This window comes from Syzygium oleosum, unplaced genomic scaffold (assembly GCF_021117445.2).
Source record: "Syzygium oleosum isolate NSW1041296 unplaced genomic scaffold, Sole_v2.1 Sole_v2.12, whole genome shotgun sequence".
NCBI classification, from domain to species: Eukaryota; Viridiplantae; Streptophyta; class Magnoliopsida; order Myrtales; family Myrtaceae; genus Syzygium; species Syzygium oleosum.
Window position 1 is genome coordinate 11,155,959 of NW_026607496.1, and position 16,678 is coordinate 11,172,636.

The window sequence follows — 16,678 nt, forward strand, 5'->3', positions numbered from 1 at the left end:
CCGTACGTGTTGAGTGCGCCATACGTACAGTTACGCATTACGCCTGCGCTTCACGCTGCCTTACGTGTTGGGTGCGCTTCGTTACGTTCGTGGGACGAAGCAGTTAGTCTGTTTCGCCCACGAATTTGGTTCTATTCGTGTGCGAAACAAACCAGTTTCGTGGGCGCTTCTATGCTTCGGCTTCTGCTTCTGTGTTGGCTTCTGTGTTGGCTTTCGTGGGCGCTTCTGTGTTGGCTTTCGTGGGCGCTTCTGTGTTGGGTGTTGCCTTCTGTGCGAAACAGATTGGGTCTGTTTCGCCCACGAATAGAATCAAATTCGTGGGCGAAAAGAAAGAGAACCATTACATTTCGCCCACGAATTTGATTACGTTCGTGGGCGAAACAGGAATGGTTGCTTCTGTTTCGCCCACGAATTTGATTACGTTCGTGGGCGAAACAAACAGACCTAATCTGTTTCGTTCGCCCACGAAACAGAACGAAACATAATCAATTTCTCATATTTAGGTTGAAATTTGGTCGGATTTAGGTTGAAATTTAGTTGAAATTCGTTTGAAATTTGGTCGAAATAAGGTGAAATGTTGTCGGAATGAGCTGAAATTTGGTCGGTCAAGTGGAAACGGCCCGCTGATCGAAATTCACCGCCTATGGCCGTGACGCAAGCCATTTTTTGGCTTTTTGGAGTCGTTTAGATGGGTTTTTTGGCAAAAAATGATTCTGGTGAATAGTGTTTTCCGTGACATTTCCACTTTTTTTTTTCGTTTCGGAGTCATTTTATCATTATCTAGGTTTGAAAACTATTTGCAAACTTTTTTGGCCTAGGTTGAAGCTTTGGCCATCGGGGTAAAACTATTTCCGTGACATTTGCGTTTTCTGGAGTGGCTCCCTTCGAGGTAAAAATTTATTGATTTTCTTGTTGAAGTTGATATATTCATTTTGAACAGAACTTAGTGATTTACTTGCATCATAAAATTTGTTGTGAAAGTGTAACTTATTAAGTTCTAAGGCTTTCAAAACATGCAATTAAATTTTAAAACAAGTCGAATTACGAAATTAACTGAAAATTTGATGACCACGACCACTAGATGAGTTCTTCCTTTTTTACTGTTGTAGGACCAGAAATTTAGCTCGTAGACATTTCCGGACAGCTTCCTTTTTTTCAGAGGCCATCTCTCTTGCTCTCAATAACAAAATGGTAAGCTTCACGACGTACGTCATTATGTGTCCTTAATATATGTTCATAATTTTCTTTATTTTTGTCTAACCTTGCACCTTTTAGTATAAACGTGGAGGTCACATGCGTCGTGATGATGCTTCACAAAGAAGATCAGGCCTTTCCTCTTCCTCGTCCTCATCCCCATCCCTTTCCGCTTCCCCTGCCCCTGCCCTTTTATCTAACCCTCAACTAGTACATGGACACATTGGCCCTTCCTCCGACCCTCAAATGCGAACTGAATTTACTTCAGTTTCATCGCCTTCGGTTCCACCTTCTTCTTCAACGCAACACTCGAATTATGAAGAAGATACCCGATTCATGATAGCCCCATTTGGAGATTCGTAAGTATTTCATTTTTTTAAATATATGTGAATTATTATGGATGTCAACTGAATTGTCTGTATGCTTTACGGATGCTACGTATGGTGAAATAAGTTATAACCCGTTTGCAGATTCACGGATTCTATGCATGTTGTGAGGAGACTTAATAAAATAATCGATAACTATTGGATGGGGCAGTTTAGTAGTTGGACCACTGCTCCAAAAGAAGTAAAGGAATTGTGGTGGAATGAGTTCAAGGTAAGTTTTGTCCTTTTATTTCCTCACAAACTAAGTTCAATTTAGCATACTGAGCGTACAATTATTTTTCTATTGATTGCTTGCAGCGGAAGTTCAGGTGGGATGAAGCGGAAGAGAAAGAAGTTAAAAGAATTTTTAAGAAGAAAGCCGGTGATCACATGCGAAATGTGATGAATAGAGCAAAGAGAAGACAAGAAAAGCCGGATTTTATTACAGCTGACAATTGGGCGGAAATCAAAAGAATTTGGGACACCGAAAAGCATAAGCAAATCAGTGAAATTAATAAGAAGAATCGAGCTTCTAGTTCTAGTGAAGGGTCTGCCACATATGCTGGGGACTCTATTAATATCGGGGAGCATAGAAAAAGAATGGTAAGTCTTTTAAACATGTTGTAAAGTTAAATCAATAATTACTCATTTCATTTATGTTTATATTTTGTAGGCAGATGAATTGGGGACGGAACCAACATTTATGGCTACATTTGAACGCACCTTTCAGAAAAAAAGATAAGACATGGACCGGCAATCGAGCAAAAGTTATTAAGGTATGTAAGGTTATATTTTGTATTTATATATATGAAGTTTTTTTTTATTTTTATTAATATTGTTAATGTAGGACAAATATGATGAACTTGTAATGAGCACGGCTGCTGCTAGTGGTGATGGTGATGGTGATGGTGATGGTGATAGTGCTGCTGCGTCCGAGCCATCGGTTGACAGTATGGCATTATGGATGGAGGCATCGGGTGGAATGAGAAGAGGTCATATATTTGGGATGGGATCCTTGTCAAGTATATACAGAACGCCGGCTGCTGCAACTTCATCCTCCAGTGCGGCTTTTTTAAGGGCACAACACGAGGAGCGAACGGACCAAGAATTGAACCGCTTGAAACAATTACTGGTACAGAAGGACGAAGAAATGAAACAGTTACTTGTACAGAAAGACGAAGAAATGAAACAATTACTTGTACAGAAGGACGAAGAAATGAAAGGAGTGAACCAACGTTTGCAATTGATCATGCAACACCTCAACCTCGAAGCTGATGACGGTCCTCCTGTACCTCCTACTAATCCAGTAGGTGATGGCCACAATGATGATGATAATGAGATTCCTTATGATGATGATGATGCTGATGATGATGATGATCCTTGCTAGTTTAAATTTTCAAGAGGTACTTATATCTTTGTGCTTCTGCTTTGTGCTTCTGCTGTTGAATAGATGTGAAAAAATTAACAGGGGTTAGGAGTTTGATATTGTGATGTTTGCGCTGCAGATGGACAGGACTTCGATTCTTGGAAATCAATAGTTTGCCGCAACAGTTTGCCACAACGTGAAAGAACTTCTTGGCAAGATCAATAGTTTGCCACAACAGTTTGCGAACTCGCTAATTTAGAACATTGTTTCATTTCTTTCTTTTTGGGGTTTGTTCTTGTCTTGACCGTGATTTTCTATCAATGTTAATTAGATTTCAAATCGAAATCGTTCCTAAACAACATTCGTCGCTAAAGTATTCATTAAAATTCGTCGCCAAATTTGTTTTCGAATAATGTCGGCCGCAATTGTCAAAATTTTTCGTGGCAAAATACTGATAAAAAAAAAATTTGCGGGCAAATTAGCCACGAATTTTGCCACGAATAATTCCAGTGGCAAATTAGCCACGAATAAACTCGTCGAAAAAAAAAAATTATTAGCCACGTGATAATTAGCAACGACTTTTTGCCATGAAAATATTTCGTTGCAATTTCGCGACCAAAAAATAAATCAAAATAATAGCGACGACTTTTGCCACGAATAGATCTCGTGGCAAATTACCGACGGATTCTTGTCATGAATAATATTCGTGGCAAATTAGCCACGGATATTTGCCACGAAAAATATTCGTGGCAAATTACCGACGGATTCTTGTCACGAATAATATTCGTGGCAAATTAGCCACGGATATTGGCCACGAATAATATTCGTGGCAAATTAGCCACAAATTTTGCCACGAATAATTAGCGACGAATTTTGCGACGAATTATTTTTCGTTGCAAAATTAGCCACGAATTTTGCCACGAATAATTAGCGACGAATTTTGCGACGAAAAAAATTCGTCGCAAATTAGCCACGAAAATTGGAATTTTCCGTGGCAAAATTTTGCGACGGCCTATTAGCGACGAATTTTTTTCCGTCGCTAATTTCGTCACAAATTCATTTTGCCACGAATTTTGTCGAAATTTTTCGTGGCAAAATTCGTGGCAAAACCCGGCTTTTTTTGTAGTGTATGATCAAACCCCACTACTGCATGTAAATTATTTTGGGTCATTGTCACTTGGACTAACCTTAGACCTAAACTTAACTGGTTCATGGGAAATGTAAAATGTTTCATGAGCCCCTATATAATGGAGCATGCATGTCATTTCTTGAGACTTTTGCAGCAAGGAAGCCTAAGTGGCACTTGATGAGTCGAAACACCAGGCCAACCTTTTCTCAATCAATTATTCTCAAGGATAGTATAACAAATCACATCATCATTACTGATCGCCCCGTCCCCAATTTAGGTCAAGCATCTAGCCTTTTAAATGAGACATATAAACCACTTAAGCCAAATAACTAGTTTCAGCTTGTCATGGTCATTATAAAAAAAGCAGTATCAACTCCCAACTGATTTGTAGGCAAACTCCGCCTTTAGAGATCCTCTAAGATAATAGTTATCCCATCCCCGGATTCCTAGTATAACACCCTAATCCCACTTTTACTACCGAGTTGTTTTAATTCTTTGGCATCTCATGCACATCACCCGATATCACAAAACCCCACTTTTCATCGACATAGGTATGGGGGGAATGGAACTGTGATAATCTTCCTTACCAATTTCCACGTAGCCCTCATTTCAAGCAATTATGTTACTTCTTAATGCTTTTCAATTGTCAGTGCCACTCCCTTTGGACTTACATGAATGGCAAACGCTAGCCTAGTAGAATAGGTCACTCTACTCCATCAGCTATTTCCCTCGATTAAAGTTGTTTGCCAATCTCGAGTCACTCGTGCCCTCCTTGAGCAGTGTGGCACCCCCAATGGCCGAGTCAATTATGCCATCTCTATGGCACTTTCTTTCGCCTTCTAGGCTAGTCTTGATCTCTAGTATAATATTAGAGAACGTGGAAGCTAATCGGGATTTTGTAATTTAAGTTAATGCAAAATTTACCAAAGAAATAGACGGGGAACAATAAAGGATATCAAAGTTTTTCGTGATTCAGTTCGAATATCGGTACCTACATTTACGGGGAGAGCCAGCAGCAAATAATCTACTATAATTAGATAATCCAAGTTACAATTACTTATTACATGCTCAAGTGTTTCACACACCTAGATTATATTCAAATCTAAGTGTTTACAAATAAATAACTTAATAGGATGTAATAAAACTCACAGCACAAATCAATTTTGGGTGTTCCGCTTCTGTGCGTGGCCGAAGAGCGAGCTCCTCCGAGCGTCCAAGAAAAAGTCTCTATTCGGCCTCCACTATGCAGCTGAGACAAGAGCTGAAGAAAACTCACGGTTTTCACTTGTTCCCATGTGCAGCTAACACTGTAAAGGAAGAAGGACAACCTAGGGCTAAGAAAAAGAAAAGCCTATGTTTCTCTTCTGTTTTCTTTTTTTCTAGTTACCTTGGCCCGGCTTGCTTCCTTCATAAAACACTAGCTAACCCACGTTTCCTATATATATATTATAAGAAACGTGGGTCCCCCTTCTTTGTGTTGTAGTGGCAGAAGACTTGCCATTTATTTTATATTTCTTTCCCAAGTGTTGCAATCGTGAATAATTTAGCAAATCGATCTACATCCTTCAATCAGGTCGTGCTACGTAAATGATTCGAACTTGAGATATAATATAACAATTTTCCACTTTGGCTCGACATTTAAACAATGTTATAGTGCTCATTATCCATGCTGCTCTCTCAATGCCTCGACAGGCGCTCACTCTCTACAAACACCAATTAAGCTCATGCTAAGGAATAGGCTTAGTTATTATGTCTGTCGGGATCTCCGCTATTGCTACACAACAATCTTACCCTTTGCCAAGACATCTCTAATAAAGTGGTACCTGATGTCGATATGTTTTGTTTACTCGTAATAAATCGGATTATATGCCAGATATATTGTACATTGATTATCACAGTGTATATCAACACTTCTTTGATTTAACCCAAAGTCCAAGAGCAAACCCCTCGGCCATATTGCCTCATTCGATATAAAGGTTAGTGACATGTACCCTACTAATGATCTGCACCTATCCAAGTCACCAGCGTGATCCGAATCCACATACTCTGTGGTCTCACTTCCATTTTATCCATCTGTACACTATACCCATATTTGTTGTCCCTTTTGAATATATGAGGATCCACTTCACAGTTTTCCAATGAGTTTTACCAAGTTGTTTCGTATACTAGCTAACTATCCTCATAACTTGTGAAATGTCAGGCCATAATATTGTTCATTGCACTTAAATAAGGAACGCGGGACATATGCTCCTCTCCCTCCTCAGTCTACAGTGATAATTTATCAGAAAGTTTAAAATGCTTCGTTAATGGTGTACTCACATATTACAGTGACTACATATTAAAACGTGCAACAATCTTCTTAATATATTTCTTTTGAAACAACATAAAACTCCTGCAGCCCTATCACGCAAAATCTCCACACCCAATATTTTTTTTGCAGCACTTAAATCTTTCATCTCAAACTTAGCATTCAATTGCCTTTTCAGCACATCAATATCAGACATATTCTTAATTTCTATCAATATATAATAACAAATATATCAAAGACCCATCCACCAATCTCCTAAAGTAAACATAGCTATCCATCTGACTTTTTGAATAGTCCTAACTAGCCATGAAAGCATCAAAACACTTATACCACTACCTAAGCGACTGTTTCATCTCATACAAAGACTTCTTTAACAAGAAAACATAATCTTCCTTACCTGGAATAGCAAATCATTCAAGCTACCTTATGTAAATTTGCTCGTCTAATTCACTATGAAGAAATGCCGTTTTCACATCTAATTGCTTATGCTCGAGATCCTGTGTGACAACTAAAGCAAGTAATACACGAATAAAAGCATGTCTTACCATAAGAGAGAACACCTTGTTGTAGTTAATGCCCTCCCGTTGTGTATACTCTTTTGTCACAAGTCTCGCCTTATATCTCGCTAATTCGACACCGGGAATGCCTTCCTTCTATTTATAGACCCATTTGCTTCAAATAATCTTCTGGCTCTTGAATACTTTAACCAGCTTCCATGTCTAATTTTCGATAGAGTGATTCCATCTCTTCGCTTATAGCCCCTAACCACTATGATGACTCACTATTGTCCATCGTCTCAGAGTAAGACCAAGTCTCATTTGTCGCCACTTCGTCATTTACAGTCAATGCATAAGCAATATCTATATAACTATGATGGCGTACCAGTAGTTTAATTAGCCTTCTCTGTCTGCCCGCGACTATAGTGTGATGCAACTGTATTGGTTGTTTACTATCACCGACTTTAGGAACTACGGCCTCATCTAAGTATCAACCTATGTTACCTCCGAAGACTCTGGATTATCCACCTGATGCTCTACCTTACTACTGACTCCATGATTTATCTGCTCTGCTAGTAGTGTCTCGGAACTCTTCTATTGAAGAATTATAGTCTCGTCGAAAATCACATCTTTGCTAATTAGAAAATCGGGTAAATCGAAATCAATGCACCACATCTAGTAACCCTTAACCCCACATGCATAACAAAAATATATACACTTTTTCGCTCTTAGCTCAAGCATACCATCACTCGCATGAGCATACGTATGATAGCCGAATTCTCATAATCCATATTAAACAACAAGTTTTCCCAACCATAATTCCTCTAGAGTCTTCCACTCGATAGCAGATGATAGAGATCAATCAACCAAGTAACATGCCACGTTCACTACTTCGACCAAAAATTCCTTGCCTAGTCTTGCATGTGAAAGCGTGCACCGAGCTCGCTCGAGTAAAGTTCTGTTCTTCCGTTTTTCTATGCCATTCTGATGTGTTTTTCTGGATACTGTGCGGTGTTTCATAATCCCTTCTCTCTCGCATAACCCAGTGAAATATTTACCACAGAACTCTATGTCGTTATTGATTGTCAGGCATTTGATTTGTTTATTTGATTGCTTCTCAATCAATGCCTTATATTTCTTGAACCAACCAAACACATCAGATTCGTGCTTCAGAAAGTATACCCATATCTTTTTCGAATAGTCGACGGTACATGTCGGCATATATCAGGCACCTCCTTTAGAAGGAACCGGAGACGTGCCCTAGACGTCTGAATGAATGTATTCAATCGGTTGCTTGGTCGAATGAATAGTTGTAGTAAACTTAATTCGGTGCTGCTTCCCAAAGATGCAGTGCTCACATAAGTCTAGCTTCTCTGTCTTCTAACCATTCAGCAACCCCCTCTCTCCCAACATCGGCATACCTGTCTCACTCATGTACACTCACCGCATAGGTCAAAAATGAGTCAAGTTAGAGTCTGATTCACCTGATGAAACTGCAACAGCTCTTGTCACGGTCTCTCATAGTAGCTGATAGAGAGTATTCACTTTCATCCCTTTCATCATTGTCATGGTACATCGAGAGATCTTTAATACTCCACCTTCAGCGGCGTACTTCCATCTAATATTGTTAAGTGTCCCTAGAGAAATAAGGTTTTTCTTAAGCTTCGGTACATAACTCATGTCTGTCAGTGTACACACCACCACATCATGCATCTGAATCCGAACTGTTCATATTCCTTCAACCTTGCAGGCTACATTATTCCCCTTCAAAAATTTTATCACCTTCTACAATTTGGTAAGTAGTAAACTAGTACTTATGAGGCGTTATATGATAAGAACACCCTGAATCTAGCAGTCATTCTTCTCCTAACGAACTAGTACTCAGACACAAGACAGCCTCTGCATAACTAGTGCTCTCCTCTATGATGTTCACCACACTGTTTGTGGCATTCTACCTGTCACCTCGGTTTCTCTACTTCGGACATTCTCTCTTGATGTACCCCTCCTCGTGACACTCAAAGAATTTCAGACATCCCTTGGACTTTCTATGGCGTGATTTCGACCTACTTTTACCTCTGTTGATACTGGACCCCCGATGTTGATCTCTTCCTCGAATCACTAGTCCCCACACTACATCCTGCGTTAGATTGTTAGCTCGCAGCTTTCTCTACTAGTCTTTAAAGAACAATGCGAACATTATCGCTTCCGAGCTAATCATAGTGCGCTCCTTTAGTTGTGAATCAATAAAGTGCTCCCATGACTCTGGTAAAGAAGTTAACAACATCATGTCTTGCTCTTTATCATCTAGAATCTTAATGACGTTCTTTAAGTCTATCATGAGTTTACTAAACTCATCTAGGTGGGATTTGATACACGTAATTTCAATATATCTAAACTGAAACATCCTCTTCAACATGTACAAGTGATTGTTCAAACCCTTCATTACATAGAGTGCCTGAAGTTTTGCCCATAACACCGCGACATCCTTCTCCTCGTCCACCTCTATTAACGCCATATATGGTAAGTTCAATAAGATTATACTCCTTGCCTTCTTTATTAACACGTCCTTTTCAACATCTTTCATTGTTTCAGGCAACTTATCCTTGCACTTTAATGCTTCACCCAAATCTTGAGTTGTTAATAACGCCTCTAACTTGACGCTTCATAACCTAAAATTGTTTTTATTGCAGCAACAAATCAAAATGGCTACAGTACAAAATCTTCTACAAATCAGCATAAAGATAACATATCAAGCAGAGTATCTACAAGTTGATTATTTGGAGATCATTTCTAATTTGTATTTTATTCAATTTCCTTGTAAATCAAATTGTATATTTTATCTTAAACTTCTACCATAATTATAAGTGATGATATCTCTATTTATACTGTATAACATATTAATGAAAAGTAACACTTCATCAACTCGATTCTTTATTTTCTTTATTTGCCTCTTCCATTAAATATGTCCACTCTTAGTACTAGGCAAAAAAAGACATACTAAGTATGAGGGGGAGTGTTATAATATAAATATTAATCCACGCTTTGATCTAATAGTTTAAGCTTTTAGAACAGTTGGCGGTGGTCTCACAAAGTCTCACATGGTATCAGAGCTTAAGGTCCTAAGTTCAAATCTTTCCAAGCCCCATTGTCCACGCTTAGTACTAATCAAAAAGACCAGACTAAGCGTGGGGGGAGTTTTAGAGTAATTAAATATTAACCACGTCTTCATCTAACAGCTTAAACTTTTAGAACAGTTGGCAGTGGTTCCACAAAATCTCACAGTTTCTCCCGTTAAATGTCTCAATTTTAACAACATAATTTCTAGATAATAATTAGACAAGAAAAAGCTCCAAACCACAATCCATAATAACCCATCCTTAAGCTCTGATAACATTAACAAATGCGGAAGTTAACCAGGATCTTGCAATTTAAGTCGATGCAAAAATCACCAAAGAAATAATAAAGAACACCAAAGATTTACATGATTTGGTCCGAGTATTGGTACCTACATTCACAGAAAGAGCCAGTAGCAAATAATCCACTATAATCGGAGAATTCAAGTTTCAATCGCTCACTCACACACTCAAGTATTTTACACACCTAAATTATATCCAAACCAAAATGTTTACGAATAAATAACTCAATATGTCTAATAAAACTCACAGCACAAATCCATTTGGCGTGTTCCACCCCTCTGCATGTCCGAAAAATGAGCTCCTCCGTATGTCCAAGAAAGATTCTCTATTCAGCCTCCACCATTTGAGACAAGAGCCGAAGAAAATCCACGATTTTCACTTGTCCCTATGTGTGGCTACCATTATAAAGAGAGAAGGACAACCTAGGGCTAAGAAAAAGAAAACCCTATATTTCTCTTTTGTTTTTTTTTATTTCTAATTATCCCTGGCCCCACTTGCTTTCTTCTTAAAACACCAGCTAACCCACGTTTCCTATATATATATAGGGCCCTACTTCTTTGTCTGGCAGTGGCAAAAGACTTGCCCTACATTTTTTATTTCCTTCTTTAGTGTGGCCATCGTGAATAATTTAGCAAATTGATTTACATCCTTCAATTGGATCAAATTTCATAAATAGCTCAAATTTGAGACATAATATGACATACATGTCCATAATTATTATGACAAATCGCATAATCATTATCAACCGAACTTTACCCTATTTAGCTCGGCATTCAATCCTCGAGTAAGACATAAAAGGCTGGCCGTAACCATCATTAGGAGAGCAGCATCACCTAACCACTAATTTGTGCACCAAAGGCTAACCTCCTTCATAGATACTTTAAAATGATAATGAACACATCTCCGGAATCTAGCATAAAAACCTGGACACCACTTCTACGACAAATTGTATGTTGTATCGACCCTTCTGCATTTCTCACATTTCACCCTACTGCTTCGAAGGCCCACTTTTCATCCCACATGTTGTCATGACATTTGCTCGTGCCCTTAGGTTATAAAAAGAAACTACCTTCTTAATGATTTCATTTTTTACTTCTTGGACTCATCATTAGGCTCAATGTCCTTTTAGTAATGAATTCTGTACAACTTGCTTTTACTTTTTATAGTACACGATAGATTATGGATTATTTATCTACTATTTAAACTATAGATAATCAACCATAGATAAGAAAGACAGATGGAAAGATTCCTAACGTCTCAATTATTTGGCGTAGTCGCACTTTCTTACCTACCGAACCACCTTGTTCACGTGCATGTCACTATTCACTCGAAGTTGGAATGCATATATAAATGGGAGTTGGGAGGTTTAATTTTTCTTCAACAAAACAAACTGATTTGAGGCATTGCCCTTGTACATCGCGTCTCGTTCGAGTTGGGCGATTATATTCGCTCGCACTGAAATCCTTTTGAGAGTAAGGGAAAAAAACAAAATGACAAGCCAAAGCAGAACTCGAGTCTTCTCTGCTCTTCTCCTGAGTCTTCTCGCCACGGCCTTGCATGTGGCATCGACCGCACCTGTAGAACCTGGTAAACACTCCTCTCTCTCTCTCTCTCTCTCTCTCTCTCTCTCTATGTTATGGTGGTTTTGGCTTTTGCTTTTGATGATGTTGCGTGTGATTTTTTGGTGCATTAGAGGATGAGAGTGGCTTCAACTACATACCCGGGAGCGAGAGGGGACCAGAGAATTGGGGATATCTAAAGGAAGAATGGAGCGCATGCAGTGAAGGACAGGAGCAATCTCCAATTGACTTGGCAAGAGAGGATGTGGACGTGATTTGGGGCGCGGGGAACCTAAGGAGGAACTACAATCCAACCAAAGCATACGTCATGAATAGAGGCCATGACATTCGGGTAAAATCCGACCAGAATTATGGAGATCCCCTTTTTTTTTTTTTGTTTTCTTCGAACAACATGCTAACATGAGAAATGCGAGGAACGACAATTCCCAGCCCTGGTTTCCTTAAAAAAGTGTTAAATCCTCAATTCTAACAAGAGCAAATGAATAGGTATTCGATGCGATTTTCGTTTTCAACTTCTAATATTTCGTTCTGCAAAAGTATGAATAACATCGTTTTTAAGTCACCTTAAACAGTTTTCAGAATATTTAAGATTTGAATTGATTAATTTTCTGATTTTAAAGTGGAGTTTAAACCTTGCCATGCGCCAAGGTATTCTATGTCCTATATATGCAAAAATGCACGAGTGGCTCCCAATCGAACTGACTACTGAATAGGAAAACGGATTTTGCAGCAACTTCAACTTCTTTGTTATTTGGGTTTGTTTCTTTTCTTTTTTGTCTAAACCTTCTCCGACATGTATAATACAGAATGATCAGAAGCTTTCATGAAATCTCATTCTAGACCCACATGACTATTGTAAAAGCTAGTACATATTCGTCCTTTGACTTCATTTAATCTGTAATAAGTGTTAAACTAGTGAAGATGAATGGTCTATCCTCGATCAGAAAATACCAATAGAGAAAAATAATTGAGCAAAACTTTCTTTATATCGATTGCAGCTTCGATGGGACGAAAGAAGAGCAGGGTCGATCAAGTTAGATGGTAGAGATTACTTCTTGCAACAATGTCATTGGCACCACCCTTCTGAGCATGCCATTGATGGCAGAAGGTCTCTTTCTCAGTTTCTTATGAACGCGAGCATGCTACCTTTAATGCTTCCCTCCCTCCTCGTCTGACTGAAAAGTTTTACTCTTTCAAATCTCTGATTGATTGGTTTCTTTGAATTGTGTTTTACGTACACTGAGACCCAATCACAACTTTCCTCGAGGAGTTGCATATGCCAAAAAGTGCTGCTGTAACATTCACGAAGTGTTTGGCAAACTCTTCACGGCTCCGTCACATTCACAACTATAGGGATTTTAAGAATAATGTTTTACCCAACTTCGAGGCATTATAATTCCAAAAAGTATAAACTAATTTAAAAAGTCACATCACTTCATGACATAGTAACAATGCAACAAGGTTACCCACCTAAGACCTAAGTGACGTAATTTCCTAAAAGCTGCTTTAAGCTGTTACAGCTGTGAGGGTCCTGCAAATGTGAAAATTTTATCCAAGATCTTAGAAAAGCTGATTGTTGAGGAAAAATTACAATTACACTCGTAAGCATAACCTTAGGAGAAAAAAAATAAGGGGTTAAGTACAAATTATTCCTCTAAATTTTAGTATTTTTGCAATTTGGTTTTCTAACTTTTGTTCTATGTAATTAAGTTCTTTAACTTTTTGGGTTTATGCAATTTAGTCCTCTAATTTTTATTTTGTGTAATCGAATTCTCTAATTTTCTGGATTTGCGCAATCAAATAATTTCACCTTCTTGATGTGTACAATTGAGTGCTTTGTTGACCCATCGTAACAAATAATGTCAAATTAGGATTCTTTTGCCTTGTTCTGCCCGTTTGTTTTCTGTCCATTTAACGCCAAGTTAGCATCATGTGTCATTTTCTGTCGCATAAGCAATGCCATGTCATTAATTAATTTGATGATTTAGTTAGAATAATTGATCGAATGATTTGATTGCACAAATTGAAAAAGTTAGAGAACTTGATTGCATTAAAAAAAACTTAATCAAATCTCTTTTCCCCTCGCCCCCCCCCCCCCCCCCCAAGTTCCAGTTTTCTTTATATTTGGCTGGTCTTTGTTTAAATTATGTTTTCTTTTTTGGTTTTTATTCTCATCCGGCATCTACACTTGGCACCTCATGAGCACCACGTGTCCTCAAGATAATGCTAAAAAATTGTCATGTCAGTATTCTCAACGGCTCATATTCATGGAGCTAATAGAAGTATATATTTAATTGCACAAATTTGATATGTTTTAAAGTTTGATTGTAATATTTGTAAGTTTTACAACTTGATTTCACTTTTGTGATTAATTTTAGAATTCCTAGCGTAGTTATCCCATTTTGTGGCTCAATATGCTGGTGAACATGAAGAATATGTTTTTGTACACGTTGAAAATAGGTATCCATTGGAGCTTCACATGGTTCACTCGGCCGCAGAGGCTCCGCACAACATTGTTGTTGTTGGACTACTGTACGAGATAGGCAAACGAAATGCTTTTATTAACCAGGTATGCAAAAATTTCTTATACAGAATAACTAAAATCAATGTGCGCTACACGCGTCGCATGGGATTTGTATTAAAATTTGAGTATTTTTTGTTTTTGTTTTTTTTTGGACGGATTTATATATTAGTTGGTGAGTAGATTTTTAATTTAAAAGGAGTGGGTATTTTCTTATGTTTTCTGTGCATTTACAGTGTGAGCCGTTGAAAATGTTTTTTCGGTGAGAAGAATAAACTAAAGTGGACGACAAAAATGAGTTATTTTCTTTAAAAGGTCGTAGCTAATGGAAGGGTGATGTATTCTTACTTCAATCTTTTGGGAATCCCCACTTAAAGATAATCGTATTGGCAATATAGTAACGATCTTACTAATTATATTTCTGAGATGGTGCATTTGACAATTTTTACGTACAATAATGTGACAAATTAACATTATTACACAGTACGTAATTATGTATAGTTCACAGTATGGCAAGTAATATATAACGACGCTTTTGCGATTCTATTTACATTACAGTCAGTAATAGCCATTACATCAAATTTAGCTTTTATCACAACGAAACATGTAAGAGGAATGGCCTCAAAAGACAGAACTAAACACAGGTGGTAGCGTTCTTGTCACCTGTGTAAAGGTAGAATTCATAGCATAAAAACTGTAGTTTCAAATTCTAATCCTCAGAACAGAAAGGAAAAGCACTTCCTGGTGTCAGATATGTTGCTGTTAGACCGATTTATGTCAATCCATGTGTAGATTTGATCGAATGCGGGTGATGAGCACGATTTGACGATGTGCAGGTGTTGGGGGGGATATGGCCCGAAATGATGACACTTGGGGAAGAGATAGAAGTGGGGAGGATCGACCCAAGGGACATCATCAAGGATGGACAGAGTTACTACAGATACAAGGGCTCCCTCACCACTCCTCCCTGCACTGAAGGTGTCGTATGGATCGTCAACCAAAAGGTAAACCTATAAGGCGTCGAAGTTCACCAGATCAGCAATGTTAAAGAGTGTAATTCTAATGTTATGGAGTGTTTTGTAGACTAACCATCACTTGTCAATGTTCACCAGATCAGCAGTGTTTCGGAGGACCAAATCAGGTTGCTGAGACGTCTCGTCGGCGATGTAAGTGCCCTAAGTTTCTCGGCCGCATTGTTCCATCAGGACCTTAGCGGTTAAAATACCCATTTAAGTTTACGGCTACGACATGGTGCACGTAATTTTCTCACTTTCAAAAGATAATTACTTATTGCAGGGTGCCAGGTATAATGCCAGACCTATTCAACCACTGAATGATCGAAAAATCCGGTTTTTTTACGAACCAGATCGAGAGAGAAGTATTGAATCGATGACGCCTCTACATATCAATGCTGTTGCAAGTTGAACTCGTCCTTTCGATAACGGTCTTCAGCTAACAAGCTTATGTCTGGTGTTAACCAGTTGAATAATGGTGATGTAATAAAATCCAATGGTGTAGCACATGTAAACTCTCTGAGAGCAGAGCGGGGTGCTTCACTTATGTATCGTATGTTCTTGAACGTGACATTTGGGATTCTCTTGTTAACAATTGGTCTTGTAAAAGGGAAAAATACACTCTATCACTTGCTTTTCTTAATGAAACTAAGTAATTCCTAATACGCGAGATACATAAAGGTGGAATTAGTTTTTGGTGTGCGTATGAGCCGCCTCTTGGAATTAGTTTCATTGGTGGATCATCAAATGCTTTTTTTGCATTCCATTTATTTCGCAGAAAATAAATAATATGAAAGATATTTTCTTAAAAATGATTTTTTTATCCCTTAAATTAATTAGCCAATTAAAAATATTTTCATTATCGACAACAATTTATGTCTCAACATTTTTGTGGAAGACGAAAATATTTTTTGTGTTGGAAACAGATTCCTAAACATAATGCGGAAAAACGGAAACAAATTCCTAAAAAACGTAAAACTCGAACTAACGAGTAACGCTAAAATCATATGCAGAAACGTACCCAGATAAAACTTGAATCACCGATCGTTTAAAATACATCACCAAGAAGGACGTGCCTTATTTTCCACGGATTAAATATTCCGATTGCAACGCCGAGAGAGTACAATTCTACGATCGTCGAGTGAGAGCCCTTGAGAGAAGTTTTTTTCTTTTTGTCTTTTGTGAGAATGAATGTTAAACTTGCAGAACGTACTTTTTCCTTCTGCCTCACCTTTTGTTCTTGTTACAATTTTCACAAATAACTGCCTAGGCGGTTATCATTCTCTCAT

The 16,678-nt window shown here is 38.2% G+C and overlaps 2 protein-coding genes across 2 annotated transcripts; both read left to right on the forward strand.

The window, feature by feature from the left end:
• Positions 1 to 1,682: 1,682 nt before the first annotated feature.
• On the forward strand, positions 1,683 to 2,707 carry LOC130139562 (uncharacterized). Its single transcript, XM_056316776.1, has 4 exons — positions 1,683 to 1,791; positions 1,878 to 2,162; positions 2,233 to 2,335; positions 2,407 to 2,707. The coding sequence occupies exons 1-3, from the start codon at positions 1,723 to 1,725 to the stop codon at positions 2,299 to 2,301; spliced, it is 423 nt and encodes a 140-aa protein (XP_056172751.1). The 5' UTR covers positions 1,683 to 1,722; the 3' UTR covers positions 2,302 to 2,335; positions 2,407 to 2,707.
• An 8,936-nt stretch (positions 2,708 to 11,643) lies between these two features.
• LOC115674125 (alpha carbonic anhydrase 7-like) lies at positions 11,644 to 16,052 on the forward strand. Its single transcript, XM_030596457.2, has 7 exons — positions 11,644 to 11,862; positions 11,969 to 12,186; positions 12,854 to 12,963; positions 14,316 to 14,424; positions 15,213 to 15,380; positions 15,489 to 15,542; positions 15,673 to 16,052. Exons 1-7 carry the CDS (start codon positions 11,766 to 11,768, stop codon positions 15,799 to 15,801), a joined length of 885 nt encoding a protein of 294 aa, XP_030452317.1. The 5' UTR covers positions 11,644 to 11,765; the 3' UTR covers positions 15,802 to 16,052.
• The last annotated feature ends 626 nt before the right edge of the window (positions 16,053 to 16,678 follow it).

Coding starts and splice junctions, on each gene's coding strand:
- LOC115674125 (XM_030596457.2), top strand. CDS start 11,766: ATGACAAGCCAAAGCAGAACTCGAGTCTTCTCTGCTCTTCTCCTGAGT. Junction 12,187..12,853: donor ATAGAGGCCATGACATTCGG/GTAAAATCCGAC, acceptor TATCGATTGCAG/CTTCGATGGGACGAAAGAAG. Junction 15,381..15,488: donor TATGGATCGTCAACCAAAAG/GTAAACCTATAA, acceptor AATGTTCACCAG/ATCAGCAGTGTTTCGGAGGA.
- LOC130139562 (XM_056316776.1), top strand. CDS start 1,723: ATGGGGCAGTTTAGTAGTTGGACCACTGCTCCAAAAGAAGTAAAGGAA. Junction 1,792..1,877: donor TGTGGTGGAATGAGTTCAAG/GTAAGTTTTGTC, acceptor GATTGCTTGCAG/CGGAAGTTCAGGTGGGATGA. Junction 2,163..2,232: donor GGGAGCATAGAAAAAGAATG/GTAAGTCTTTTA, acceptor TATATTTTGTAG/GCAGATGAATTGGGGACGGA.